The sequence below is a fragment of the Gigantopelta aegis genome, chromosome 6 (genome assembly GCF_016097555.1).
Source record: "Gigantopelta aegis isolate Gae_Host chromosome 6, Gae_host_genome, whole genome shotgun sequence".
Lineage (NCBI taxonomy): Eukaryota > Metazoa > Mollusca > Gastropoda > Neomphalida > Peltospiridae > Gigantopelta > Gigantopelta aegis.
Window position 1 is genome coordinate 72,735,178 of NC_054704.1, and position 27,953 is coordinate 72,763,130.

General features: G+C 37.7%; 1 protein-coding gene across 1 annotated transcript in view; it reads right to left on the reverse strand.

Annotated features, from left to right (window-relative positions):
• The window catches only part of LOC121375352 (phosphoribosylformylglycinamidine synthase-like), a 56,548-nt gene that overhangs the window by 19,094 nt on the left and 9,501 nt on the right, over positions 1-27,953 (reverse strand). Inside the window, exons 7-20 of the mRNA XM_041502767.1 lie at positions 27,312-27,439; positions 26,250-26,378; positions 25,147-25,407; positions 23,784-24,014; positions 23,398-23,621; positions 20,768-20,893; positions 19,967-20,098; positions 19,279-19,383; positions 18,539-18,664; positions 17,729-17,909; positions 12,126-12,209; positions 10,762-10,914; positions 10,139-10,261; positions 7,054-7,196 (exon numbers count right to left, since the gene is read on the reverse strand). Coding sequence (XP_041358701.1) covers positions 7,054-7,196; positions 10,139-10,261; positions 10,762-10,914; positions 12,126-12,209; positions 17,729-17,909; positions 18,539-18,664; positions 19,279-19,383; positions 19,967-20,098; positions 20,768-20,893; positions 23,398-23,621; positions 23,784-24,014; positions 25,147-25,407; positions 26,250-26,378; positions 27,312-27,439 — 2,146 coding nt within the window. The remainder of the gene's footprint in view (positions 1-7,053; positions 7,197-10,138; positions 10,262-10,761; positions 10,915-12,125; positions 12,210-17,728; positions 17,910-18,538; positions 18,665-19,278; positions 19,384-19,966; positions 20,099-20,767; positions 20,894-23,397; positions 23,622-23,783; positions 24,015-25,146; positions 25,408-26,249; positions 26,379-27,311; positions 27,440-27,953) is intronic.

A 27,953-nucleotide genomic window follows, 5' to 3' on the forward strand; every position in this document is an offset into this window, starting at 1 on the left:
TTATGTAAACTATCTCTGGCTAGGTGTTTTGGCAGAGGTAGCTAGAATTAATTGTTTAAGCATCACAATGACCAGTCCGTTGGTGGTAATCTGAGATGGACTGCTGACAATGGGGGTGGGGGGGGGGGGGGGGGGGGGGGGGCTGGAAGTGTGTAGTGCTTAGACATCTGGAATGTGGTAAAATGTGTATGTTGTTAGCTAGTTGCTGAATAAATGCCGGTTATGTGAATAGTTTAAACAGAAGTGATTGCAGAGTTCATTTAGTTCTGCAGAAGAAACACACAGTTGAGAAAATATTAACTGAACAGAGACATAGAGAAACTAGTTAAACAGAAAAGTTGTTTTCCCTTATTTTAGTCTGAATAGTTACTATGTGTATTAGAGAAAAATAATATAATTAAATTAATTTGCCGGGGGCAGGACGTAGCCCAGTAGTAAAGTGCTGGCCTGGTGTATAGTGAGTCTAGGATCGATCCCTGTTAGTGGAATCATTGGACTATTTCTCGTTCCAGCGAGTGCTTCACAACTGGTGTTACAGACCATGATATGTACTATCCTGTCTGTGGGATGATGCATATATTAAAGATCCCTTGGTGCTAATAAAAAAATAGTTGCCCATAGTTTCCTCTCTAAAATATATTTGTGGTCATTAACCACATGTCTGACACCACATACCTGTAGTTGTGTTGAGTGTGTCATTAAATATAAAATTCCTTTCTTTCTTTCTTTCTTTCTTTTGTTTTAAACATGGCTCCCATATGCAACAACCTTAGTTAAAAATTATGGTCTAGCTATGTCTGTATTTTGTAGACAATTTGAATATTATATATAAAAAATAATTTAAGTTCCAATTTAAAATGAAAATGCCTGGGAATTGTTTATTGTAAAAAGGATGCCAGCCCAAAGATGATAAATGTTTTATGACCATATGCAATAAAATATTTTAATTTACTTAGCATAGAGGGAAATAAGTTTATATTATTTCAAAGGCATCATCACAGAATTGTAACTTTTCTAGTCATTGTATATTTTATAGACATTATATAACATTTGACATATAGTTGAACATGAATTAGTAGATAAAGGTTAAGTATTTTTCTTTAAATCGGAGTCCGTTCATGGTAGTTCATATTATAACTAATTGGTTAGAAGAAGCGACCCCTTTATATAAATGGCATAAAATAAATATGCATACTAATAATAAATATTATTCATTGTAGTAGTTGAAATGTATGCACATTCATATTTTCTGGACTAAAATGTCTAGATATTACTACATTAACTGGAATAATTGTAACATTTCAGATATTCCAATGATGAGGGATCTCTGGTCATTATAACAAAGTGGTTACTGCTATAGTGTGTTTAAATAAAATATGTGTGTGTACATGTACATGTATATCATTCTACGAGCGCATTAGACAAACATTATACTTAATCACGCATCAGATCAATGCTGATGACGAATGCATTAAACTGTATTTAGATATTTTTACACCTGGTTTTATTGTACTTAATGACATTCACTGTTATCATTATTATAACATCAGTTTATTAAATATTTTAATCAACAATCTTTATTCAATTTTTTCAAAACATTAACAATCAAAACATGAAACTATACCTGAAAATGTCTTATTTTTAATCTACAATTACCACAATGTATTTGCAATTTATATATGATAAGACTAGTAGAGTAGTTCATTCCTGTACACGCATGCAGCATTTTACAGACCAAGTGTCTAAATACCTTACAGAGAGGTCATATGATAACTATGGTTTAAACTTCCAGATCAAGATGCCGGGGTCTGGATTAAAAAATAACTTTGCGGAAAGACACTGGCTTAAGATGTGATAATAATCTAGCTCAGATTTCAAGATATCACTTGCCGGATTCGTTTCGAGTTGTGCTGTGTCATAGCCAGCTTTTATTTTGTAGATCCACACAGTCACGATCACGATTCAATAAAAATATCATATGCTGGCGTGCCATTAAATATTTCTTTCCCATCCATGCCAATATCCAACTAGTCGATAAACCCTAACGGGGCATATATATACTGAACAAAAAAAGAAACTTCCGATTTGTACATATAGTATTTGTTGTGTTAAAGAATTCATTGTGTAATGTAATTATATAGGTAGTATTAGCCTTGAGCTGTATTATCAGTTTCATGAATTTTATCGATTATTTTTGCACTGTTAATCGTCGACAACGTGAAATTCAATTTGCATGTGCATGCATGGTTCGACATGTCCCGTGTAGTATTCGGTCAATTTGTTTTACTTGTCTTACTGACACTGTTGTCAAGTGAACGAAAACGCTTCAAAATCTGTAAAAAAATTAACGTTTTTTACATTGTAGCATTTTTAGTATGCCAAGAATACCCAATAATTTACGCGAACGGGCGATTGGCATGCTTGATGCTGGCATGTCAACAGAAGATGTTGCAAGGCATGTTGGGAGTTCTAGTCGAGCGATACGAAATCTTCGCGTGTTACAACACGTGGTCAAGACCGCTATATCATGAACACGCATTTGCGCAATCGATTCCAAACTGCCACTGCTACTGCTGCTAACACACCTGAACTTCATAATAACGGAATCAGTGAACTGTTCGTAATCGTCTGCGGGAGAACGGTTTACATGCACGACGTCCTTACGTCGGATGCGTTTTAACGCAACATCATCGTCTAAATCGTCTTAATTGGGCACGTGTACACACTCGTTGGATACGGTGACGCTGGAATACCGTTCTTTTTTCGGATGAATCCAGATTTTCTTTACAACGTGGTGATGGCAGGGTGCGCGTCTACCGTAGGAGAAATGAAAGCTATGCTGACTGTTGTGTTCTTGAACGAGATCGTTTCGGGGGTGGGGGTTGTGTCATGGTCTGGGCAGCCATTGCCCATGGCTATCGTTCACCACTAGTCATCACTGATGGCAATTTAAATGCTCAACGTTACCGCGATGACATTCTCGCTCATCACGTCATTCCTCTGTTCCATAACAACGCCAACATCTCGATTTTTTAGCATGATAATACCACCTGTCATACAGCTAGAGACACTGTAAATTTTCTTAGGACGATAACATTGATTTCATTGATGACTGGCCCAATAAAAGTCCTGATCTCAACCCCATCGAACATGTCTGGGATAGTCTGGACAGACGATTGAGGCTTCGTCCCAACCCACCCACGTCAACGAACTTCGTCAAGCGCTCATTCAGGAATGGAACAATATTCCACAGGCAGAAATCAACACTTTAGTCAATTCTATGCGCCTGTGATGCACTGCAGTGGTCAATTCAAGAGGTGGTCATACCCGTTATTAAGTGGGTGTTTTTATTTTTAACCCCTACCACACTTGGTCAAAATTTCTCCCAGTTTCTGTTAACCTATGGCCATGATTTTTACACCAAACGATTCATCATGGAACACTCTTTAAACGCATATATAATAATTATTCCCCCGGTTTGTTTTCATCAAGTTATGTTCAAGCAAAGTTAGTGGAAGTTTCTTATTTTGTTCAGTATATATATATTAGGGTAGCCAGGATTGTTTATTGGGGGTAGAGTGGAGATAGAGGGCACTGCTTTTACACATGTTATGGGGTGACATGCATTATAAAAGTTGGTATTGTGAAATGAAAAAGAGGTATATTCGAGAAGGCAAGATCCTCTTGTGCCCAATCCCTGGCTACCTGGATACGCCAGTGCATGTATGTGCAATTTGAAGTATATTAATCAATAGATTTCGGTTTCAACACAGGTACCTTTAGTAGTATTACTTGCATATTTAAAATGCACTCAACAAAATGAATTAAGGGACAGTAAAATTGTGGTAATTATTTGCTAATGTCATATTATTTTAGTAAGTTTTTATCACATATAACTTCTAAACATTGTTTCAGTAATATCTGACCCATGTTACATGCAAACATCTTACACTCGATGAGATTTTTGTGCATTTTTATAAAACCTACGAAAATGCGCATTCTGCTAGGAATCATTGCACGTTGATTGTAAATATATTTGTTATTTTATTCTCTCTAAATTGCTGTTTAAATCATTAAGTCATTAAATCATTAAGTTGAAGAACATTTGTTTTAGAACATGTCAAAACGTAGACACTTTAGAATGAGTGAAAACTTTTAAGGAAAAATGCCGAATATAGTTACTGGCCCTGTATTCATTTTGTTTTGCTTAAATTTCTGTGTATTAAAAATCATTAAACGTATTAACTTATCTTAATTGTTTTTCTAAAGTTGTTAAGAGCTTCTAGCAACCTGTTACAATACCAGGGAGCCCAATTCACCATCTCAGTGTAGGATAAGGTTACTGTGCACACAGCTGGAAACACCCATGACCCTTTCTGCCATCCAAAGATGATTTGTTATTGTTTACAATTACTTCCTGCCGCCAGTACATTTTCGAAGTATTAACAACACAGACCTAATTAGGTGTCTTGGACCTGTTGCGAAATTAAACGTTTACTGTATGCCACGTGGACTCACTGCAAGATAACATTATTCTTGACTTGAGATTTCACACAATTTGTCACATATGCTGGATTGTAAGAAAAACTGTTTATAAAATAGCTTGCTCTGGCATGCTGGTTGGAGCTGTTTGTGTTCAAGTTCCAGGAGCCAGAATAAATTAAATAGTTCTTCATCTAATTACATCATGATTTATTATTATTAGCAGACAAAACTTTTAAGGTTTATATTAAAACAAATAACTGCTAGCATCTAAAAGCAAAATATTTAGCAAAAGTTAAGTTTCCGATTTTTAAGTGCATTCCAAAGTTTTCAGTGCAGTTTTCTCAGATTGAAGTGGAAAGGAGATAAGTGGAGATAAGTATATATATATATATATATATATATATATATATATATATATATATATATATATACATATATACATGCATATATATAATATAATATGACCAGTAGGAGTTATCCATTATCCTCAGCACTATGCTGCATCTAAAATTCTCAGGTATACAAGAAGTCTAAATGTATCGGACTTTTTTTCATCTAAAGAAGAGGGGCCCAACTTGTAAACAGCCACAACTCATGGAGCCCCCGTACAAAATACCTGGATCAGCACATGACATGTACTAACAAATGAATTACTGAAGACGTATCAACTATATTAGTTCTAAAATGTGCCCGGTCTGATGGTATTTTTCACAAGGTGTGTATGCATATGTGTGTCCCCAGTTTGTTAGTAAAAATCCTCAAACACTATTTTATTACAAATTTCATAAAATGAGGCTTCCAAATAATTCCCAACACCAGTCACTTCCCAGAAATGCAAATGGATTAAGAAAAAACATTCAATTAAAAATGTCCCCAATTTGTATTAAAAAATACCATGTCCCCAGTACACCCCATTTACACGTATGTGTGTGCCTGTGAGTGTGTGTGTCTGTGAGTGTCTGTCTGTGTGTGTGCCTGTGAGTGTGCCTGTGAGTGTGTCTGTGAGTGTCTGTGTGTGTGTCTGTGTATGTGTGTGAGTGTCTGCGAGTCTGTCTCTATGTGTGTGTCTGTGAGTGTCTGTGTGTGTCGTGTGTCTGTGTGTGTGTCTCTGTGTGTGTGTGTGTGTCTGTGTGTGTGTATGTCTGTCTGTGTGTGTGAGTGTCTGTGTGTGTGTGTGTGTCTGTGAGTCTGTCTGTGTCTGTGTGTGTGTATGTCTGTGTGTATGTGTCTGTGTGTGTGAGTGTCTGTGTGTGTGTGTGTCTGAGTGTCTGTGTGTGTGTGTGTCTGAGTGTTTGTGTGTGTGTGTGTGTGTGTGTGTGTCTGTGAGTGTGTGTGTGTGTCTGTATGTCTGTGTGTATGTGTCTGTGTGTGTGTCTGTGTGTGTGTATGTGTGTGTGTCTGTGTGTGTGTCTGTGTGTATGTCTGTGTGTATGTGTCTGTGTGTGTGTGTGTCTGTGTGTGTGTGTGTGTGTGTGTGTGTGTGTGTGTGTGTGTGTGTGTGTGTGTGTGTGTGTGTGTGTGTGTGTGTGTGTGTGTGTGTGTGTGTGTGTGTGTGTGTGTGTGTATTTTATAGTTACAGCTTTAAAACATGCAGAGGTTGTTGTTGAACAAAGCTGGAAATACATGTAGTAGCATGATTATAGATACAACAGAACGGTCCCAATTGGACTCCATGCATATTTTCTGCTTTTCCTCAAAATATATCATAACTTTCCATCTATATAAAGGAAAATGAAAAGTACGAACTATGGTTATTTGGTGTTACTGTGAAACAATGTCCAGAGAAGAAACTTTTATATATAATCAGATAAAAACAACAAAAACACTTAATTGCTGTTAACACATTTGATCTGCTGTTACACATACCTCGTCTGAATGTACTGACACCCCCAGCTTGTAACACGGCACAAGTAGGCTGTTGTACATCTCACAGATTACACATACCTCGTCTGAATGTACTGAGACTCCCAGCTTGTAACACGGTACAAGTCGGCTGTTGTACATCTCACAGATTACACATACCTCGTATGAATGTACTGACACCCCCAGCTTGTAACACGGCACAAGTCGGCTGTTGTACATCTCACAGATTGCACATACCTCGTCTGAATGTATTGAGACTCCCAGCTTGTAACACGGCACAAGTAGGCTGTTGTACATCTCACAGATTAAACATATCTTGTCTGAATGTACTGACACCCCCAGCTTGTAACACGGCACAAGTCGGCTGTTGTACATCTCTCAGATTACACATACCTCGTCTGAATGTACGGAGACCCCCAGCTTGTAACACGGCACAAGTCGGCTGTTGTACATCTCACAGATTACACATACCTCGTCTGAATGTACTGATACCCCCAGCTTGTAACACGGCACAAGTCGGCTGTTGTACATCTCACAGATTACACATACATCATCTGAATATACTGATACCCCCAGCTTGTAACACGGCACAAGTCGGCTGTTGTACATCTCACAGATTACACATACATCATCTGAATATACTGATACCCCCAGCTTGTAACACGGCACAAGTCGGCTGTTGTACATCTCACAGATTACACATACCTCGTCTGAATGTACTGAGAACCCCAGCTTGTAACACGGCACAAGTCGGCTGTTGTACATCTCACAGATGGCATTAGCATCTTCCTGTCTTACTTCCAGCACCAAACCAGCTTCCTCGGCAAACAAAATCTCGATATCTGTGACTGAAAAACAGGGGCGAAATATTTGTCAGTGATCAGATGATTTATCTGTGTGTTTTGCATCCGAATCCGCTTTCACATGTTGTCCGTTATGCATCAAATTCAATTATATTGAAATCAGTAGATGCAAACAGACCTGTCTGCCCCCAATTCCATACATTTACACCCATTTGCAATGCAATGAAATTTGATGGACACTGGACAACGCGTGGAAGCTGGTGCAAATGCAAACAACCCACCCCAGATAAATATGATTGCATACCAATACCAATTTATATGTATCTAGTGAGCTAGTGGATAAGTTGTTGGACAATCAAGCTGATGACATCACCTACCTGCAGAGTTCGACAAATCCGCTAGCCCGACGCCTGTGGCTAGTGGTTTTTAAGTTCAGGCTAGTGAGAAACGCAAAACCACTAGCCCTGTGGGCTAGTGGTTTCCACCCCCCCTCCTTATCGCTCGATCATGGGTGGTTTTTTTCTTTTTCTCTCGGTTGAAATTTCGTTTAATAAATTTTATTGTGACGTTTGTCATCGAATAATATCAACAACACAATCAGTATATAATAATAATTTATTTATTAGTGGCAGAGGATGAGGATGCCAGGTGGGTGCAGGGAAATACACAGAGAATGCACCCGTGGAGGAAGTTGAGACAGGTAAATGACTCAAAGACATCCCCACACCATCATTTTGGCTTTGTACATAAATACATATAACATATCTAACAGTAATCTTTTTGTGTGTTATATTTGACAAATGGGAAAACTTTTCTTTAAGCTTTTTAAATTTGACCGGCCTCGGTGATGTCGTGGTTAGGCCATCAATTTACAGGCTGGTAGGTACTGGGTTCGGATCCCAGTCGAGACATGGGATTTTTAATCTAGATACTGACTCCAAACCACGAGTGAATGCTCCGCGAGGCTCAATGAGTAGGTGTAAACCACTTGCACCGACTAGTGATCCATGACTGGTTTAACACAGGCCATGGTTTGTGCTATCCTGCCTGTGGGAAGTACAAATAAAAGATCCCTTGCTGCCTGTCGTAAAAGAGTAGCCTATGTGGCGACAGCGGTTTCCTCTAAAAAACAGTGTCAGGATGACTTTATGTTTGATGTCCAATAGCCAATGATAAGATAAAAAATCAATGTGCTCTAGTGGCGTCGTTAAATAAAACAAACTTTACTTTTAAAATTTAAACTCAATATTTTCTCTAAACATGAAAAATAAAAGTATACTGACATGTAATCGATGTTTTCTACTCAATATGGAACTGACAATTATTTTAATAGGTGTGAAGCTAGCCTTAAAGGAAAGCACGCTCGAGGCTTTTGGACTTGTAGGCATATTCAACGATATTTAATGCACATTATTGCTTAATATCAACAAGTATATTTAATTAATAAAACGGCTAAATGTGACGGCTATTATATATAACGAGGGCAATCATTTTGTTCCATCCCAGTGAATACACCCTCTGGTGAGCCGGTGGTTACGTAATACGTATGTGTCATGTCAGGAATTCGTCTTAGAACCCGAAAACGAAACAGAATGTGAAGGTACAATGCTAGCTCAAGTTTGATTTAAACAATATTTATTACTGTCAAAATACTCTCTACGGTTTGTGATTAACCAACAGGCAAAACCTTTAATGTAAAGGCCCAATATGAACTATGAGTATAGTATCTCTGTAGAAGCCCATCCCGGATTATTTTCACTTCTACATTTTAACATACTGTGATGTTTACTTCTGTTTTTTTAAAGATGTGTGTTGCTTTCATCACATCACTTGCGAAAGAAAACCATACAAATCGTAGTATTGTTTATTATCTTGTAATATATTTTTCTGGTTTTTGGTGTTTTTTTAATTTAAAGTGTTAAGTGTTGCATTGTTACTACTAGTCCCGTTGAAAGAGAAACTAACGAGATCTTGGCCAGACTCTGGTCTGATTGAAAAAGATTACTCCCCCCCCCCCCCCCCAATTTGTTCACGTGAAATTAGTTTTCACACATTTTATGCAAATGTCAAAATAAATTCCACACAAAACTAAAGTATTTTATAGTATCCAAATGAAGCCACTTTACATCGTCCTAAAATATATTAATAAACTGGGGCATGGCACTTCCATTTTAATAATACAAAACTGCTATTGGAAATTATTTTTGGGGAGGGATAGATTATTAAGGCATCTGACTGACAGGAATGTGAGAGATCTTTTATATGTACTTTTCCAGGGTAGTATACACCACAGCTTTTATGTATCAAGTTGCATCATTAAATAAACCATTTCCTTCCTTTATATATCAAGTGTACAGCATTGGTAGGAATAGGGAAAAACCCCAAGTCCATTGAGGTTGGACTATACCAATTAAAATCCCATAGGCAACCATGTTAACGTTTGTGTTTAGAACCACTATATGCAATATATCAACCAAACTATGACCCATAAATATCAGTACTACAACCCCTACCTCAAAGTATTAACTGCAGAAAATGGGACCTTTCATGGCTCATTTTCGGTATAACCAGATGTTTCTACAACACCCCTAGTTTCGCACAAAATTTGAGTACTTTTTTTTACAGGTACCCATACATGTTCCAAGCACAAGGCTACTTGACACGGTGGTACTACATCAAATAAAATTGCATACATTTTTAGCCCAGATAATCTTTTTTACAACCGACACACTCACATTTATAACCAATCACAGGACTTGTGGTGTTAACTTCTCTATCAAAAGTTCAGTGCACCTCGAACTTCAACCCAGCCGGAAATTAATTGGTTTAGTGTTACCTTGAGGGTGACCGATTCTGTGACTCATAGTACCTCAGCTGAGAGCTTTTAAATGATGAAGTCACTAAGAAACTATTTTAGAGTACCTCTCTGCATAATTTCCACTCCATCAAAAGACTGGTATTAGTATTTTACAGGTAAGCTTGTATACCTTTGGAATGGAATCTTTCAGCAATGTCTACTTCAAATCCACAATTTCCCGCAAAAGCCATCTCCAGCAAACACGTTATCAACCCTCCATCACTGATGTCATGCCCTGCCGTGATTTTCCTATCTGAAATTTAAAACGTTTTGAAAATTTAAATTACTGCAATAATTCATGATGAAAGACATCAAATAAATAATATTTCAAAACCTTGTACAAAATGCAATAAAAACCACAAATATGACTGGTATAGGTTCTATTGTGGGTTTTTTTTTGTTGTCTTTTGGGTTAATTTTTTAAATTACAATACATCCCATCAGGGCTAGCTCTAGGTCAGCAGAAAATTTTGCCAAATTATCTGTTAAAACTTCAAAATTGCAAAACCCCAGTTATTTTATAACAAAATATCAATTATTACATGCAATTATTCCGCCAAATTAAAATAAAATTCGCCAATTGTTTTTGAACTTCACAATTGGCGAATGCCAGAGCTAGAGCTAGCCCTGTCCCATCTTCTTTTACCATCCAATTACATCTTATAGTCCTAATTTTTCCCCATTATGTTATTATTACCCTACAATATAAAACAGAAAATTAAAATATAAAACCCTCCAAACCCGATGCACTACCTGTCAACAAGCTCTGTGTGATAGCAAATCCGTTCTTCAACACATCCACGTTATTGAGGTCCGGTGCGTCATCACCGATCTGTTTGTAACACTGGGCCAGGGCAGATCCTCCAAGTCGGTAGCCATTTCCAAAATTTACATGTAGCAACGTTCCTGTAAGAGAGAGAGAAAGAAAAGTTTGATTTAACGACGGACTCAACACATTTTATTTATGGTTATTTGGCGTCAGACATATGATTAAGAACTGCACAGATCTCGAAAGAGGAAATCCGCTGTCGCCACTTCATGGACTACTCTTTTCGATTATCAGCAAGCGATCTTTTATAGTACATAACACAGCCTTTGATATACCAGTCGTGGTGCATATGAGAGAGAGAGAGAGAGAGAGAGAGAGAGAGAGAGAGAGAGAGAGAGAGAGAGAGAGAGAGAGAGAGAGAGAGAGAGAGAGAGAGAGAGAGAGAGAGAGAGCAAATACAAAACATTTATTAGGACACAACCAAGTGGAAAGAAAAAAACAGGAGGGAGTATTTCACAACACCTCAGTACATCTAGCTCAGCCAGTAGAGTGCTTGCCCGAGGTGCGTTATTCGTGGGCTCGAATCCCCATGGTGGACCCATTCTCAGACTGGTATATAAAAATTTAATGACATGATATGTGCTGTACTGTCTATGGGAGTATATATACAAGATCCCTTGTTGCCAACGGAAAAAGTGGAGTACATGTGCAAGAATCGTACAGGAGGTGGAATCAAGCTTAGTCGATTGGCTCATAGAATCAAACCCACTTTGTGGACCCACTGGATTTTACCTTCACCAAAACAGTATCCCACAACTGGACCGGTGCTTACAAAACGTTTAGAGTCTTAGACTCGAGACTCTAACAGAGTCTGAGACACTAATGTCATGACAACGTCATACAAATTGCATGGCTGTGGCATCATTAGAGATCTAGTCTGGAAAAGTTTTATAAGCACGGGCCCTGGTATATTAAAGGTTGTGATAGGTATTGTCTTGTTTGTTGGAAAGTTTCCTCTGAAGACTGTGTCAGGATTATCAAATGTTTGACATCCAATAGCCGATGCTTAATTAATGCTCTAGTGGCATCGTTAAACAAAAACAATAACAACAACATAAACCAAGCAGGAATTATGCAGAGTGGGGTCTAGACTCCCAGAATTTTTTTTATTTTTATAAAGGAGATGTTTGCTTTGACGGATGGTGGGGTAGGAGGTTGGAGGCACACCGACACACACACACACACACACACACACACACACACACACACACACACACACACACACACACACACACACACACACACACACACCTATAAAACATACACAATTTTAGCTAAACATTTTTACCTGAGCCATTTGGACATTTGAGATCTGGGGTGACAGTGGCTGTAATATCAGGACATCCAACATAGGCAGAGATTACCAGTGTTCCTGTTACAAAAACAAAGTGGAATTAATAGACAATCAACACATCAGATAGTACAGAGAAACAAATTACTATACTACCAACAAAAAATAAGGGAACGACTGATATGAATGTAACTATCATTGACATGCACTGTTACAATACAGTGGCTTTGCATCTGAATGCTTCATCTGATCAAAATGAAATATCACATCATGCATGAACAGCATGTGATGCACGTGTACACAGAAGATCACGTGTATGTGCTTATCGTGGAACTCACAATCACTGATGCAAGTGAGGTAATCACATGCGTGAAAATGGTCCCAAGACAATACCTTAATGAAGAGATGAAATGGCAAATTGTCGGTACGATAGAGGGAGGTAGGTCAATATGCCAAGTTGGCCGAATGTTTGATAAATCAAAAAGTGTAATTTCTAGATTGTGGGATAAGTACCGTCAAACGAGACCTGGGCATGGCAGGCCTAAAAAGACGACACCTCGACAAAATCGTACCATAACATTAATTGACCCCTCCGTACGGCGTGATTGACAACCGCGCTGGACCAATCATGTTTCGTGGTTCAAAAACCGTGGGCCCAAATTTGCTTGGACGCCATTAGGTTAGACAATATAATTGTTTTCGATGTGTAACGTTTTTGTATAGTTAGCATTAAAATTAGTTAAAATAATTGTCTCCTCCTACTGAATTATAATCATAGTAAACATATACTTCTGCTGACAAGTGTTAACAGTGATGACAACTATGCGGAGCCTACGATTGACGTAAAATCAGTGTTTTCCTGCGAAACTGTCACATGGTATTGAAAGTGAAGTTTTGCAGAAATCCATCAAAATTCAACTGATATATAAATTCTACGAAGGTACAAGTTTAAGAATCACTTTCCCTCCAATGTAATGGAATTTACTGACTCATTTAATCAGTCTTCGATGTATATATTGTCATTAAGAATCTGTCGTTAAACTGCACACAGTCAGACGAATGGCCAAAATAAAAGTTTTGCCAAGACTTCCGATCGTTCCAGCATTCAGTTAATTTCGGCTTAAGTTAGGTTTAGGGTTAGTAATAGTATTAACAAGCATGCTGGAACATTTGGAAGTCTTAGCTTTTTTTCCTTTTCTTTTTGTTTGCATGTGTGTAGGCGTGAGTGTGTGTATGTGCTTTTGTGTGTGTGTGTGGGGGGGATGGGGGAGTAAGGGAGTAACCTATATGGTTGTGAGCTTTAGGGGGATAAGGAAGTATTGTCTGGAAAGTTATAAATTAGGCAAATTTTATGTAGGAACCCTGAAATGTTTTGAAGCAAAAATAAAATAAAATAATTGTGATTTTTTGCAATCGGAACAGATCTGCTGGTTATAGTTTCTCGATTTGATTCGATTTAAGCTTCATGACTAGTATATCAAAGGCTGTGGTATGTGCTATTCTGTCTGTTCGGTGGTGTATATATATAAAAGATACCTGGCTACTAATGTAGCAGGTTTGCACTCTAGACTATACATGTCAAAAATACAAAATGTTTGACCCCTCAATTAAAACAACCCAATTTTACCATAATATATATTAAAACAATTCCTCACCTAATAGCAGATCAATTACCAATCTTGGGAATTTATAATAAATACTGGTAAGACATTTTATTATTCCTTTATTGTTATTCTTAGAATTTTCAACTTAATGGTTTCTGCCAAAGGCTACTGAGGTTAAATTTATATACCCTAAAATCTTGGAAATTAATAGATATATTTTTTAATGTTTAGATAAATGATAGTATTAGAACTGCTGTTTATAAATGGTCATGTGCTTGAAATGTAATGTCCTAACCCTAATTTCAAAACATTTCAAATCCATAACCACCTAGATGAGACACTTACATCTGTTTTGTTTTTATTACCTACCCTAAATATGATATTCTTTTTTGTAGACAGTAGTTTTGTTTTTCATCATTATTTTATACTCCAAATTTTAGCAAAGCATAGACATTTTTCTTCTTCCATATGTCATCATATATGTAGCTTTGTGTAACTCTCTAATAGAAATCAAATAACATCTTCAAAGTTAAATACATTGTTCACTACTTTTCTTAATTTACTGCAATACTTTTTAATTTTATACTTTGTTTAGTCACACTGACTTTGTTTCCTGTTAAAAAAATGTTTTCCTAAAATTAAATTAAACTTTAAATTAATGCAACGATATATAATTAAGTTACAGACTAATGTTCTTCTTCAAATGGATGTAAAATACTTAACATGTTTGTTTTTATATATTTCAGCAACTGGACCAATGGATGTGGAGTCATTGATTAGATGTTGAAAATGAAATTCTGAAGACAAACTATTAAACAAATTACATTGCATCTTGATATTGAGAACAGAATGATAGAAATAATAGAACAGTTTCAACTGATATGTGAAAGAAAACAAATGGGGCAGGGGATGAAATTGCTGCTGAAAATGAAACACTTTCAACAATTTCATTTAATACAATATTTTTTTTGTATTTTTTTTTGTGTTTGACATATTGCTGCTAAGGAGTAATTCAGACTTCCAAGACTTGGGATTCAGTTTGACACCACCCATCAAATGGTAATCCTTAATTGCTCAGTTGACTACAAGTTTCGAGGATAATGATTTGGAGATGGATGCCACAGAAAGATACATTTTTGAATAAATATATTTACCTGTACCAGATTGCATGTGGATTAATATGTAAAGACTCTTTCTTTGAGAAAAAAGAAAATGTTAGGAAGTATTCTCATAATAAATATTAAACAAATTGTGCGAACTGCAATCTGTGGTTTAGTTTCATGTTTATATATATATATATATATATATATATATATATATATATATATATATATATATATAATTTTGCCTCTTTTTTTAATATATATATATATATACATTTTTTTAATAAATTTTTTATTTCGTATTATTATTATTGTTCTGTAGGCATGGGTTGTCTTATATTTATTACAATTTTTTCATCTACCTATGCCTCTTGAACAGATAAAGCTTTGTGAGTACATTTTGTGTGACAGTAGGATAACTAATGGGCGGGGTGTGTGATTGGGGGGGGGGGGGGGGGGGGGGGCAGAAGCTTCAAGTTTGATTCCCAACAGTTGTTGCCACAACACACAAGTTTATAAAAGAAGGGATGGGGCACCCAAACGTAAACAGCCCTAATATGTCTTGTCAGAACGGAGACTGGCCAAAATGTTAGTATACATAACTGGAAGGCTTTGGTTTCATAAATAGGGCAAGTGCCAGATATTGGTTGATTCAAGCAGTGCAGCTATGTAAGAATACACCCCCATAAACATCGCAATCCCACAATCTAAACCACTGCCTGCATAATTTTGGCACCGGCGACTGTATCCTGCTATAGTTTTGTAACCTTTCGTGCATAAAATTATGGTACACTGATAGCATTCATTTTAATGTTACTGCTCACGTCCCTCCCTTTTGTTTTTTTAAACAAAACATTTAAAGCAACCCGACCAAAAATAAAGACGGTTTTAAACGGGTCGAGGCCGGGTCGTCGCCGCGCATTCTATTCTCTTGTTCCTCAGCATATCGGGATTCCATTAATATAAAAGTCGAACAACAACAACAAAAATTAAGATGAAAAAGAAGAAGAAAAAAAGAAACAAACAAGACATTTTAATTTATCACTTCTGACAAGAAAAACGAGCATAGGATGTTTTAAATGTTCTTTTGGTTGCATTTGCCGTTCACTTCCGGGTTCTTATGCTTCGATAAAATTTACTGAAGTAAAAATAGTTTCGTCGATCACGTTGTCATTGTAAATACTTGAATGTCTCCTCTTGTCGGCTTTTTATTTAAACAACGATATTTGTAAATAAATTAAGGCGAAAATGTAATCGGCAGATCGGTTGATTTTGCTATCGACCTATGCGAATTGGCAGCCATTATTGAAAGTTTGTCTAACCTTGCATCACGTGTCACGGTGGGCATGGTTAACTCGTCATACGGAGGGGTCAATTGCTATACGCAATAGATTCAAATCAGCTGCTGCTATCAACAGTGAATTCCGTACAATAACAGGAAGGCGAATTTCAACATTGACCGTCAAGAACAGACTCTACAAAGCCTGCCTGAAAGCGAGGTGTCCTCTGAAGGGTGTGACCCTAACAGCTCACCATAGGCAGCAACGATTACGGTGGGCTAGGCAACACCAGGGACGGACTGTGCAACAATGGCGTTACACCATGTTTACAGATGAATCGAGGTTCTGCCTCAGATTCACAGATGGCAGAAAACGTTGTTGGCGACGTAGCGGCGAGAGATATGCCCGGGCTACAATTCTAGACCATGATCGGTATGGGGGTGGTAGTGTCATGGTGTGGGGAGGGATCACACATGACAGGCAAACAGATTTGATTATTGTTAATGGAAATTTGACTGGCGAGAAATATTGGCAGAAATTTTGAATTTCAAGACGACAATGCCAGACCACATCGCGCTCGGATAGTCACTGATTACCTACGACAACAAGGCATACCGACAATCGACTGGCCCGCTAAGTCCCCCGATATGTCCCCTATAGAGCACCTGTGGGACGTTCTCGGGCGGAGACTGTATGCCAGGGACCCAGCACCCGCCAACGTGGCCCAGCTTGCGGTAGCCCTTCAGAATGAATGGCGGGCAATACCCAGGGCAACCATATGTACATTAATCAACAGTATGCCATCAAGGTGTCGAGCATGCATCGCCCAAAATAGTGGACACACCAGATATTGATATACATGCCCCAAGTTGGTTTTCCAGATGTTAATCGAAATAAAATATTCACTATCATTTCACCCGTTCCCTTATTTTTTGTCGGTAGTATACTTACTAATAACAATAACCGTAAACCACTACTTAACAGATAAGTATGAATGATCTATGTTCTATGTTGAAACGATACACATCAAACTGGGTCAGGTGACAGTAGGAACTCTGTATACAGTTAAACCTGTATTAAGCAGTCACCAAAGGGAGCAGGTGGCTGCTTAAGACAGGGGACTCGAAGTATATTTGTGCAACTTTAATACAGGTAACCAATTATTTGGTTATTAAGTGAATTATCTTTGTGTAACTGGTGAGTAAATTTATCATATATTAAACACATATATAGTATACACATATTAAAAATTTATAACACATATTAGAAATCTTAACAAATCTAATGTGTTTCTGGTCATCCTGGTGTTTGTATTAGGTAATACAAATGCATGCAAAAAAAAACCCCATGAAAAGAAATATATTTTGAGAACTAGTGTCAGTGACTTTAAAAAAGAAATAGAATTCTAGACATAAGTTGCATATTAAAAAAAAAACCCTTTAGAATGACATGCAACAAGTAAGAAAATTAATGTAGATGTTCTAATAATAAAAATATAGTTAAATAATAAAAATACACTTGATAATGTGGCTTTAAAAGATACAATTCAAGAAACATGTCACATAATAAGAAAATATTTCAGACGGACAATACACAAATCAAGCAGTGTATACCAGGTGCTTTGACAGTGTCGTCCCCAACTCGTGCAGCCATACTGAGCGAGTCTTTGCCTCCGTCCACCGCTATTCCCAGCTGCTTCATAACATCACACATCGCCCGGCATGCATCCAGCAAGGCGGCTCCTTCACCAGGCAGCTTGGCAGGCCACATCCAGTTACCACTGCACTTTACATCCTGAAGAAAAACAAGAAAAGAAGAAAAAGGAATATTTGTCAACGACACCTTAATATATTTTAAGCTATGAATATTTAGTGTCCAATATGGTACTTTCAACATTTGTCTGAGAGAGAGGGAGAGAGAGAGAGAGAGAGAGAGAGAGAGAGAGAGAGAGAGAGAGAGAGAGAGAGAGAGAGAGAAGGGAAGAGAGAAAAGAGAGAGAGAGAGAGAGAGAGGGAGGGAGGGAGGGAGGAAAAAAAAGAGGAAAAAAGAGGGGAAGGGAGGAAGGGAGAAAGAGGGAGAAGAAGAGAGAGAGAGAGAGGAAAGGAGAGGGAGGGAGAGAGGAAAGGAGAGATAGAGAGGGAGGGAGGGAGAGAGAGAGAGAGAGAGAGAGAGAGAGAGAGAGAGAGAGAGAGAGAGAGAGAGAGAGAGAGAGAGAGAGAGAGAGAGAGAGAGAGAGGGGGGGGGGGTTTGGAAGAAAGGGTTGGAGTGAGAAAGAAGGTGAAAACAGAGAGAATCTAGTGCTGCAACATGGCAACATCTACTAAAAAGCGACAACAACTATTTAATACGTGGGAAAAAACTTGACTGACAATCAGTCAACAAAACTGTCTGAAACTCTGCTTGGAGAGTAATACAAACCATACCTTCAGGTTTGTGACTCTGGCAAACACCAGGTTCGTCAGCGCTTCGGCGACAGACATCCTAGCCCCAGCTGCAGGATTGACGAGACCTTTGATTGGCTGTTCTCCAATGGCAGTCGCAGACCCAACCTGAAGTAACAAATGTACCAACATGTATACAATTAAAATAAGGTAATATGTGCCTCAAAATGTTGTGCTCTTTAACATTAATTCAAATTCAATGTGTAAGGTTATAACATGAAATTATTCTTATAGATTAACTCTCTTTAAAAAGATAAATAAATTTTAATGCTATTATAATGCTATGTTTTCATGGAATAAACAGTTACCTACTGTGTCAAAAAAGAAACACAAACTCAAAGATTGTTGTTTTAAGGTCCAACGAAAAGATCTGGCAGTTATTCTTGAATATTAACCCTTTTTAAAAAGATAAATAAATTTTCATGTGATTATAATACAATGTTTTTAATGGAATAACAGGTTACCTACTGTGTCAAAAGAAACAAATTTGCAGTTTTAGATCTAACAGATGGATCTGGTGCAATTATTTTCGACGATTATCCCTTTTATAAAAGATAAAGGGTCAAATTTATGAAGCCTGTTTATGACTTACACGTGTGTATCTACATGTAGTTTCAATAATTAAACATCTGCGTTTAAGAAAAACTGGTTTTGTAAATTCGGCCCAAATAAATTATAATGTGATTATAATGTTATGTTTTCATGAATAAACTGTTACCTACTGTGTCAAAGTAAGAAATGGCTGTAACAGCAACATCAGCCAGAGGAGTGTGCAGTGGTCCTACACACTGCTGCTGAGCAATTAAACCGGTCACAGATCTGTCCACCTGTTACAAGAAAAACAATGACTTTACTCAACACATAGTCAAAAACAAATCTTTAAAAAAATCATTTTATGATGTGTCAACAAAACTGTATGATAGATCTGCCAAGTAAACAAAAGTGTATATCTCCAAAACACACCGAAAAGAAAAAAAAATTACACACCAGCTTTTCATTTACAGTACATTTACGAAAGGCTTATGGTAAGGTCATCAGTCCATTTAACTCTTGAAGAAAATTGATAGAATTTCTATTATTTTTAAATATTAACTCAATTAACTTGTATAATATATTTTGAAATAAATGGAAAAGTATGTGGTTAAAAGACTGGCTTACTGAACACTCAAACCAACTGGGACAAGTTATAAAGTTCCAAATGATCTTGACATTACAGTTATGATTTTGAAGGTGTGCAGTTCAAAGACTTATCTGGGAAAAACATAGCTGGGATAGAGGATGACCACAACAATGGAATGGAGAAGTGGACAGTATAAGAATTTTGACAAATACAAGGATCAGGGAAGAAATGAGATTGCAATCAAAGAAGAGAAAGGAAATGTGGCTGTATGATAAAAACAAATTTAAAACCTTGTTGGTGAGGTATCTCTTGCTGGCTACAGACGGAAGTCTCAGAACTCGGTCCAGCGCGTCGCGAATCTGCAGGTTCTCCGGAAGAGACAAGGGAAGTAGATCTGGAACATGGCGGACCATTTTAAATGTCTGGTCAAAGAAACAAAACATGCATTAATGTAATTAACAGGGAACATCTGGGGTATTTTTTATTTTGTAACCAGTTTTAGAATGGAGTACTATGATAAAAAAAAAAATCTGGAAATTTCACTTTGTTGGTGAGGTATCTCTTGCTGGCTACACACACTGGTCTCAGAACTTGGTCAAGTATGTTAGTTTTAGAATTGATTAGCAATTACTATTTTTAACGTTTTAGAAATTATGTAGTATCTCTTAAACTTGCATAGTGAATCGAGGCACACTATTGTTGATATACTTAAGAACGAGTCAACTGGCATTTGGAATAACTGCTATATTAAATTGCATACCACATTAGTCTTCTCTAAAAAAAACATAATAGTGGGACCAAAGGGAAATGTTTTTAAAAACATATGATGATATAAATGTTAACAGAACGCATCTTTTCTCTTTTGCATAAAATGTATTTCAAGCTATAACAAATATCAGGATTACCAAAACCCCCACAAAACAACCCTTTGGATTTGTCCTAATTTAAGCAGTCAGTTCTAAATCATATATAATTTAATGGATAAAAAGGCTTTTGTGATCAAAATTTATTTAAAACTGCCTAAGAAATGGGATCAGTTTCAAGAACGATGCCATAAAATTTGTAAACAGGTGACAATAATAACGACCAACCTTTCTAGGCATGGATGCCAACACATGTTCTAAATCTAAATCCACCGGTAACACCGTCTCCCTTCTGGCCACTTTCTTTCTTGTGCCATTTTCATAAACTTTATCACTGAAGTCTTCTAGCTGAATCTAAAAAAATGTAACGCAAACCAAATTCAACAAAACATCCTAAACCTTTTGTAATTCATATAAACATGACAGATTTCTCACCATAGAAAACCAGACTTAAAATAAAATAAATATTTATTCAACATATCTGCACATTTTTAATTACAACCATTTGGTAAGTAACATACATGGCTAATTTGATATTTAAAGAGAGGAAATGTGTTACCACCACACAGGCTATTTCAACCAAAAAAGCAGCCACATATATTTTATATGCACGTTCCCATAAAATCAGGACACTATATATACCATTGTTTTTTTTGTACCATTCATTGGACATTGGTTAGACAGGTGCTTGAACATTTCCTTTTGCGTAACCCATAAATGATTTACGACAAATTTTAATAATTTACAAAAGCCTCAATTCTTAGAGGGGAAAAATTGTGTCAATCAAGGCCAACTGATCCTACTGCCAAATGCACTCCAAATGAATGTTTTATCCAGCTAAATCCCACCCTATGTACAGTAGGATACAACTTAGAAATTTCGTTCAACGAAATGATGCAGAATTCCTGACCCACAGCTGTCATTAGCCAAGTTTCCACACATGTTAGACGTTTCGATCTATTAATGTGGCCTTTTTCATTAACAAAAAATAAAGCATAAAAAAATAAGCAAACCTTTACATTTCCAGTAAAAAACCCAACAAAACACTGAAGTGGGTTTTATTATGTGTACTACGTTATAAATTTCAATCTATTAAGCAAAAAAAAAATCAAGTATCTGGTCAGACCAAAATTTCACAATTGATGCAGTGTTGTTTATATATACTCTTCAAAAGAAGAAACGCAAAACCACATTGTCGTAACATTTGGAGAATTGATTTAATTATTGAATGGTGAGTCCGATAATTACCAAATGTTGCAGGATTGTTCACAATTCACTCTAGTCCATTGTGAGTAAGTGATAGGACACACCACCACGGTCAAGGTCATCTGGAGTCAATACCGGGTGTGGCCTCCACGTGTGTTCACAACTGCCTGGCACCGCCTGCCCATTGAAGCAACCAGAGTACGGATGACGTCCCGGGGGATGGTGGCCCACTCGGCCTGCAAGGCTGCTGCCAGCTCGGGCAGGGTCTGGAGCTGTGGTTGTCGCTGTCGGAGGCGTCGGTCCAACTCGTCCCATAGATGCTCAATTGGGTTCAAATCCGGTGATATCGATGGCCAAGGAAGGACATTAATGTTGTTGTTCTGTAGGAAAGCCGTTGTGAGACGTGCTGTGTGAGGCCTGGCGTTGTCATGTTAGAACACTGCGTTGGCGTTGGCCATAACTGGAACGATGTGTGGCCGGAGGATCTGGTCAATGTAGCCCTGTGCATTCAGGTTGCCCTGCACGTGGACCAGGTCAGTTCTGCCAGTGTGTGAGATGGCTGCCCACACCATGACACTACCCCCGCCGAATCTGTCCACTTCCTGCACGCAGTTTGCCGCATAACGTTCACCACAACGTCTATACACGCGACATCTTCCATCATGACGTCGGAGCAGAAATCGGGACTCGTCACTGAACCACACCTGTCTCCATCGCAGTTGAGGCCATTGTCGATGAATCTGGCACCACTGCAGTCGGAGTCGACGGTGTTGTGGTGTTAAGATGACACCTCGAACTGGACGTCTGGCACGAATTCCTACCTCACGTAGGCGGTTCCGTACGGTCTGGTCGGATATCCTGCGCAAACCTGGTATTGCTGCGGTTGTGGAGGTGGCAGTAGTCAATCGTTCCCGAAGGTGGCGTACCCGGCTGTAGCGGTCCTGCCCGGGGGTAGTGACCCGTGGTCGACCGGATCTAGGGAGGTCACGTGTTGATCCATGTTGCTGGTAACGGTCCCACAGTCTGGAGATGGTGCTTGGGGACACATGGAATGCCCTGGCAACGGCCGTTCTGGATTCGCCTGCGTCTAGTCGGCCGATGGCATTGTTTCTCTGCGGTTCACTGAGACGTGGCATGTCCTGGATTGTCAACTGTCGGCCAGATACAGAGGCCAGGCAAGCGAACACCCTGCACTTTTATACTGTCGGTGTTCATGTTGCACGTGCAGACAACGCACGTGCAGTGGTGACATGGTTTGCACGTGGCTGCGTTTTTGCGAATATTCACATTTTGGAACTTTATTGTACAGTAGCTGCGTTTTATCGAATGTAACCGTGGGAATGTGTTTGGGACATGCAATGACCTTATATTCACAAAGCATGAACCGGTAGGAAACATAAAATCGGAGTTATAACCCATTTGTACCCTTTTGCGTTTCTTTTTTTGAAGAGTATATATTAATTTTGGCTCCAAATGCGGTTTTACGTCATAGCAAGAAAAGCCCAGCAAAAATCGTCACACAAAAAAACAACGCTGATGTGCAATGGTCAAAATCACTGCGCGTGCTGACCAGAGACCAGAAATTTATTTTGTTTGGCCTTAATGTGGCCTATTTCATTTCTGAAAAATTAGCACGTAAAAAATATAATAACCTTTCCATTTCCAGTAACAGATCCAACAAAGCAGACCGGACAGCGCTCTCTCTGCCCGATGGTCTTCAGGAGACTGGAGTCTTTGGGCTGGAGAAGGATTGCGTCACTCTCCTGGTACTCCGCTCCCCACAGCTCCAGGATACTCAGGGTCGGATCACCCAGCTGGAAGTCGTCGGCTCGAATCACAGCACCCGCAGGTTCAACTATTTCCTTTAAAACATTGCCTGAAATTGAGAGAAGACCATATCCCTTTCATCCTGACTTGAAAATATTGAAAGAGCTACAAAAAACCCCACAGAGTAGGATTCTTTCATTTATTTGCAATAATGTGTCATTATATAAATTTACTTTAAGTGATGGAAATCCGAGTGTTTAAAACATTTTACCATTCCCTCCAGCTCCTTGGTCATGAATACTGCAAATTGGATTTCTCTCCCTTAGTTCTACACAGGCTCGTATCAAACGATTCAGTTTCTGTTCCATTTCGGCATCACCTCGCTGGACAGCTCCAAAATCTAAATTGGCTTTGTTGTCACCTTGAACTTCAACTGACGAGGCAGCACCTCCACCTACACCAATTCGATAGACTGGTCCCCCAAGTTTTACAACCTCCATACCTGCAATTAAATAATATTCGATGCCCAGTTAATCAAATGTTAACTATATGACTAATTCAATTGACTGGTCCTCCAAGCTTTACAACCTCCATAACTGCAATTAACCAAATAGTTATAATTCAATGCCCAGACATGCAGTTAATCAAATATTAATTATATAACTTATTCAATAGACTGGTTCACCAAGTTTTACAACATCCATATCTGTAGTTAATAAAATATTAATATAGCGAAATTGATAGACTGGTCTACCAAGAGTTATAAAATCCACCTAACAGTAGTTAATCAAATAATTAATGGCTGTTGGGATGTTCGGACCAGTCTATTTATAGGCAAATGCTATTAGTTTGAGGTAGTTAATCAAATAATTAATGGCTGTTGGGATGTTCGGACCAGTCTATTTATGGGCAAATGCCATTTTTTTTGTGGTCAGGTTAAGTTGAAAAGAAAATTAGTAATATATCTAATTTGAAAGATTTGTGCCACAAACTTTTACAATCTCCACACCCCGAAGCTAAATGAGTTAAATCTAATAAATGGATAAATTTAAGTAGTTTTATGACCATATATATGTCCTATACCATATAACTGTAAATACAATGTTTTGAGTGTGTCGTTAAATAAACCATTTCCTTCCTTCCTATACTAAAAGCTAATCCACTAGCAATGAACAATCAACTGTTTACTCTTAACAGGTGGGATATATATAGGTCAGTGGTAAGATTCTTGCCCCTCCCAAGCAAGTTCCCCCTTAAAGGTACATATCAAAGGCTGTGGTATGTACTGTCCTAGTTATGGGACCTGCATATAAAAGATCCCTTTAGACTTTGAAAAGTAGTACTAGCAGTAACCTATGTGTCAATAGTGTGTTTCTAGAACACCAAATAACCACAGTTAAAAATGAGCTGAGATATAAAAAAGTCAATATTACTAATCTTTGTAAATTTAAACCTATTAAATTAAAACAGATTTACCAAGTGTTGTGATCATAACCATAATCTAATACCAAATGTTTACATTTAAATGACATATTTAAGACAATCATTTGTCTTCACCGAACAAGTGTCTTGAATAAAGTTTGTCCTTTTGAAAAACATTTTTAAAAATCCGTGAATATTTAAACTGAACTAACCCTTTTCAGAGATTTGTTTTTTTATGTGGATACTGTCGATGGTTCCGATTCCTGCACTGAACATGATGGGCTTAACATACTCATATCTCTTCCGACTCGACAACGTGAGACCGAACGACCGTGCGAAACCCGCAATCACGGGTTCACCGAACTTGTTCCCGTAGTCAGAGGCTCCATTACTGGCCTCCACTGCAATCTCAAGAGGCGAGGCAAAATTCCCCGGGTACGGGTACTCCGCATCTTCCCATGGTAGCGTGTAACCTGTGAGGAAACAAGTCGGTCATAGATAAATAAAAACGTACCTACAATAGCAGTATGTCTTGAAATTATGAATCTGATGACTTAACAAGAATAATAAAAAAAATAACAATATTTACGACAAATAAAATCATAGCATGATTTTGATCTTACAGACGAGATATTCACAGTGACATAAGAATACGCAAGTATATAAAAAGTGAGCAATCAAGATGACAAGATATGAAATAAATAACAATACCTAATAAAATATATAATAAATACAAAATGTTTTTATAATAAACTGGCACAATGTTTTTAATGTGCCATTATTTTTGCAGTTAATTACTGTTTGAATTTAAGAACATTGGGCCGATCAGTATAAAAGAAAATTAGACCCATCAATTAAACATAAATGAATTTAACCCCTCTAAACCGGACACCCTTGGGACCAAGACAAATGTCCGGTTTTAAGAGAGGATCCAGTTTATAGAGGTTAAATTCTGTCCTGGTTTTCAAAAAGGGACTGGGTAAAACGTTTCGGTTTACAGAGGATCCGGCCGTGAGAGGTTTCACTGTATATTATAATTAAAAAGATAACCACAATGGAAATTGTTAACAAAATAAAATATCAGCACAATGGGTAGTTTAAAAAGAATACATATGATTTAGTTTGGTTCCATTTTGTTTTGTTTTTTTCATTTCTTAAATTAACTTTTTTCTAATACAATTTAAGGACTCCTGACATTCAAAACATTAAATATATTTGAAAAAAAACCCCACTGATGGAGAATTATTATTACAATGTTTTTTGTTTTGCTAATAACCACCTCTGTAAACATGCACTTTTTGCTACAGAATCTTACCAGGTATGTTGAGATTTCCGAAACTGTATCCAGCCAATCCAGCCAGAACTTGGGCTCCCTGTCCCGTGCTGTGTATGTCTCTAATGCGTCCACCGGTTCCTGTGGCAGCTCCGGGGAATGGGGCAACACCTTATTGTGACCATGAAAAGAGAATGGGTGTTAATATTTCATCTGCAAGTAAAATTAAAATGAGTATAAACAAAACTCGAGCAAAAACAATTCAATAGATCACTTGATATCATTTTTGCTATCAGTAACATTTAATTCAGATATTACAGGGCTTGCTCTGAGGGATCAGAAAATTTTGCCAAATTATCTAAAAATTGCAAAACCTATAGCTATTATCCAACAAAAAAATCAATTATCACACAATTTTTTTTCGCCAAATTAAAATAAAATTCACCAACTGGTCTTAAAATTTGCAAATGGCGAATTTGGCAAGTGGCAAAGCTAGCCCTGTATTGCACATAAATAATATGTTGCATTTATTTTTGTCAAACAGTTTGGGACTGACTAAACAGTGCAACAACCTGTATTAATGTCTTTCTCAACATTTTTCAATAAATGTTTTTCCAAAGACAGGATAGTTACATATCACAGCATTTGATGTGAAAATTCTGACAGATGGGTTGGAAAATATGAACTCCAGTCCAATGGGCGACCTCCTTTTATTTACTAAGCAAATAACCATTTATTTTTAATTTGGTTATTTATTTCTATTACTCGTTTCATCCATTTTAAATTAGTATCAATATAAAGAGAATAAAAGCTGCAATATAAATTAGATTTCAACATGTTCAGTTTTAATGAACGATCATCCGAAGTTGATATTATGCTGTCCTGCAGGCATGTGGACGTGTAGAAATTCTGGAAGATTTGTCGTTTTAATGCTGGTAGTAGTCCAGCAGACCAGTGAGATATTTCTCAATTCCACACCTCTGCCCGTCATGGGGCACTGGTAAGGATGGGGAGAAAACAGAGTCCATCCTACGACACATCGAACCGTAGGCGAACATTCTATCACTTAGCTACGTCCCACCCCTAATCTTTAACAAGACAAACCTGTGGGAAAGTTGTGTGTTTCAGCTGTAAAGATGATGTGATGAGTCACGTCAGGATGTATGACCATCTTACTGGGGGCGGTCGGGTTTTCAGGTATCAGTACTCTGGTTGTATGGCCTCGAATTGCACTGAAAACAAAAACAAAGAAGAAGTTGGGTTCGTTTAACGACACCACTAGAGCACATTGATTAATTAATCATCAGCTATTAGATGTCAAACATTTTGTAATTGAGACACGTAGTCATCAGAGGAACCCCACTACATTTTTCCTAATGTAGCTAGGGATCCTTTATATTCACAAACAGGATAGCACATACCACAGCCTTTGATATACCAGTTGTGGTGCACCGGCTCGAACGAGAAATAATTCAATGGGCCCACCAAAGGCGATCGATCCCAAACCGACTGCGTATCAAGCGAGCGCTTTACCACTGGGCTACGTCCCGCCCCAAACAAAAAAGAAGGCCAGCACTAAAGTTTTAAATTATTTTAGTTTTTTCTTGGCCATCTCTGTTTTAAGACCTTTTATGTATAATCAAGCATCCAATTTAAACAAAAAGAGATGATGTGGATTATTTTACAGGCATCGAAATAAGCATTGTGTCTGGTAACCAATTTACAGGTTACCATAAAATATAGCCT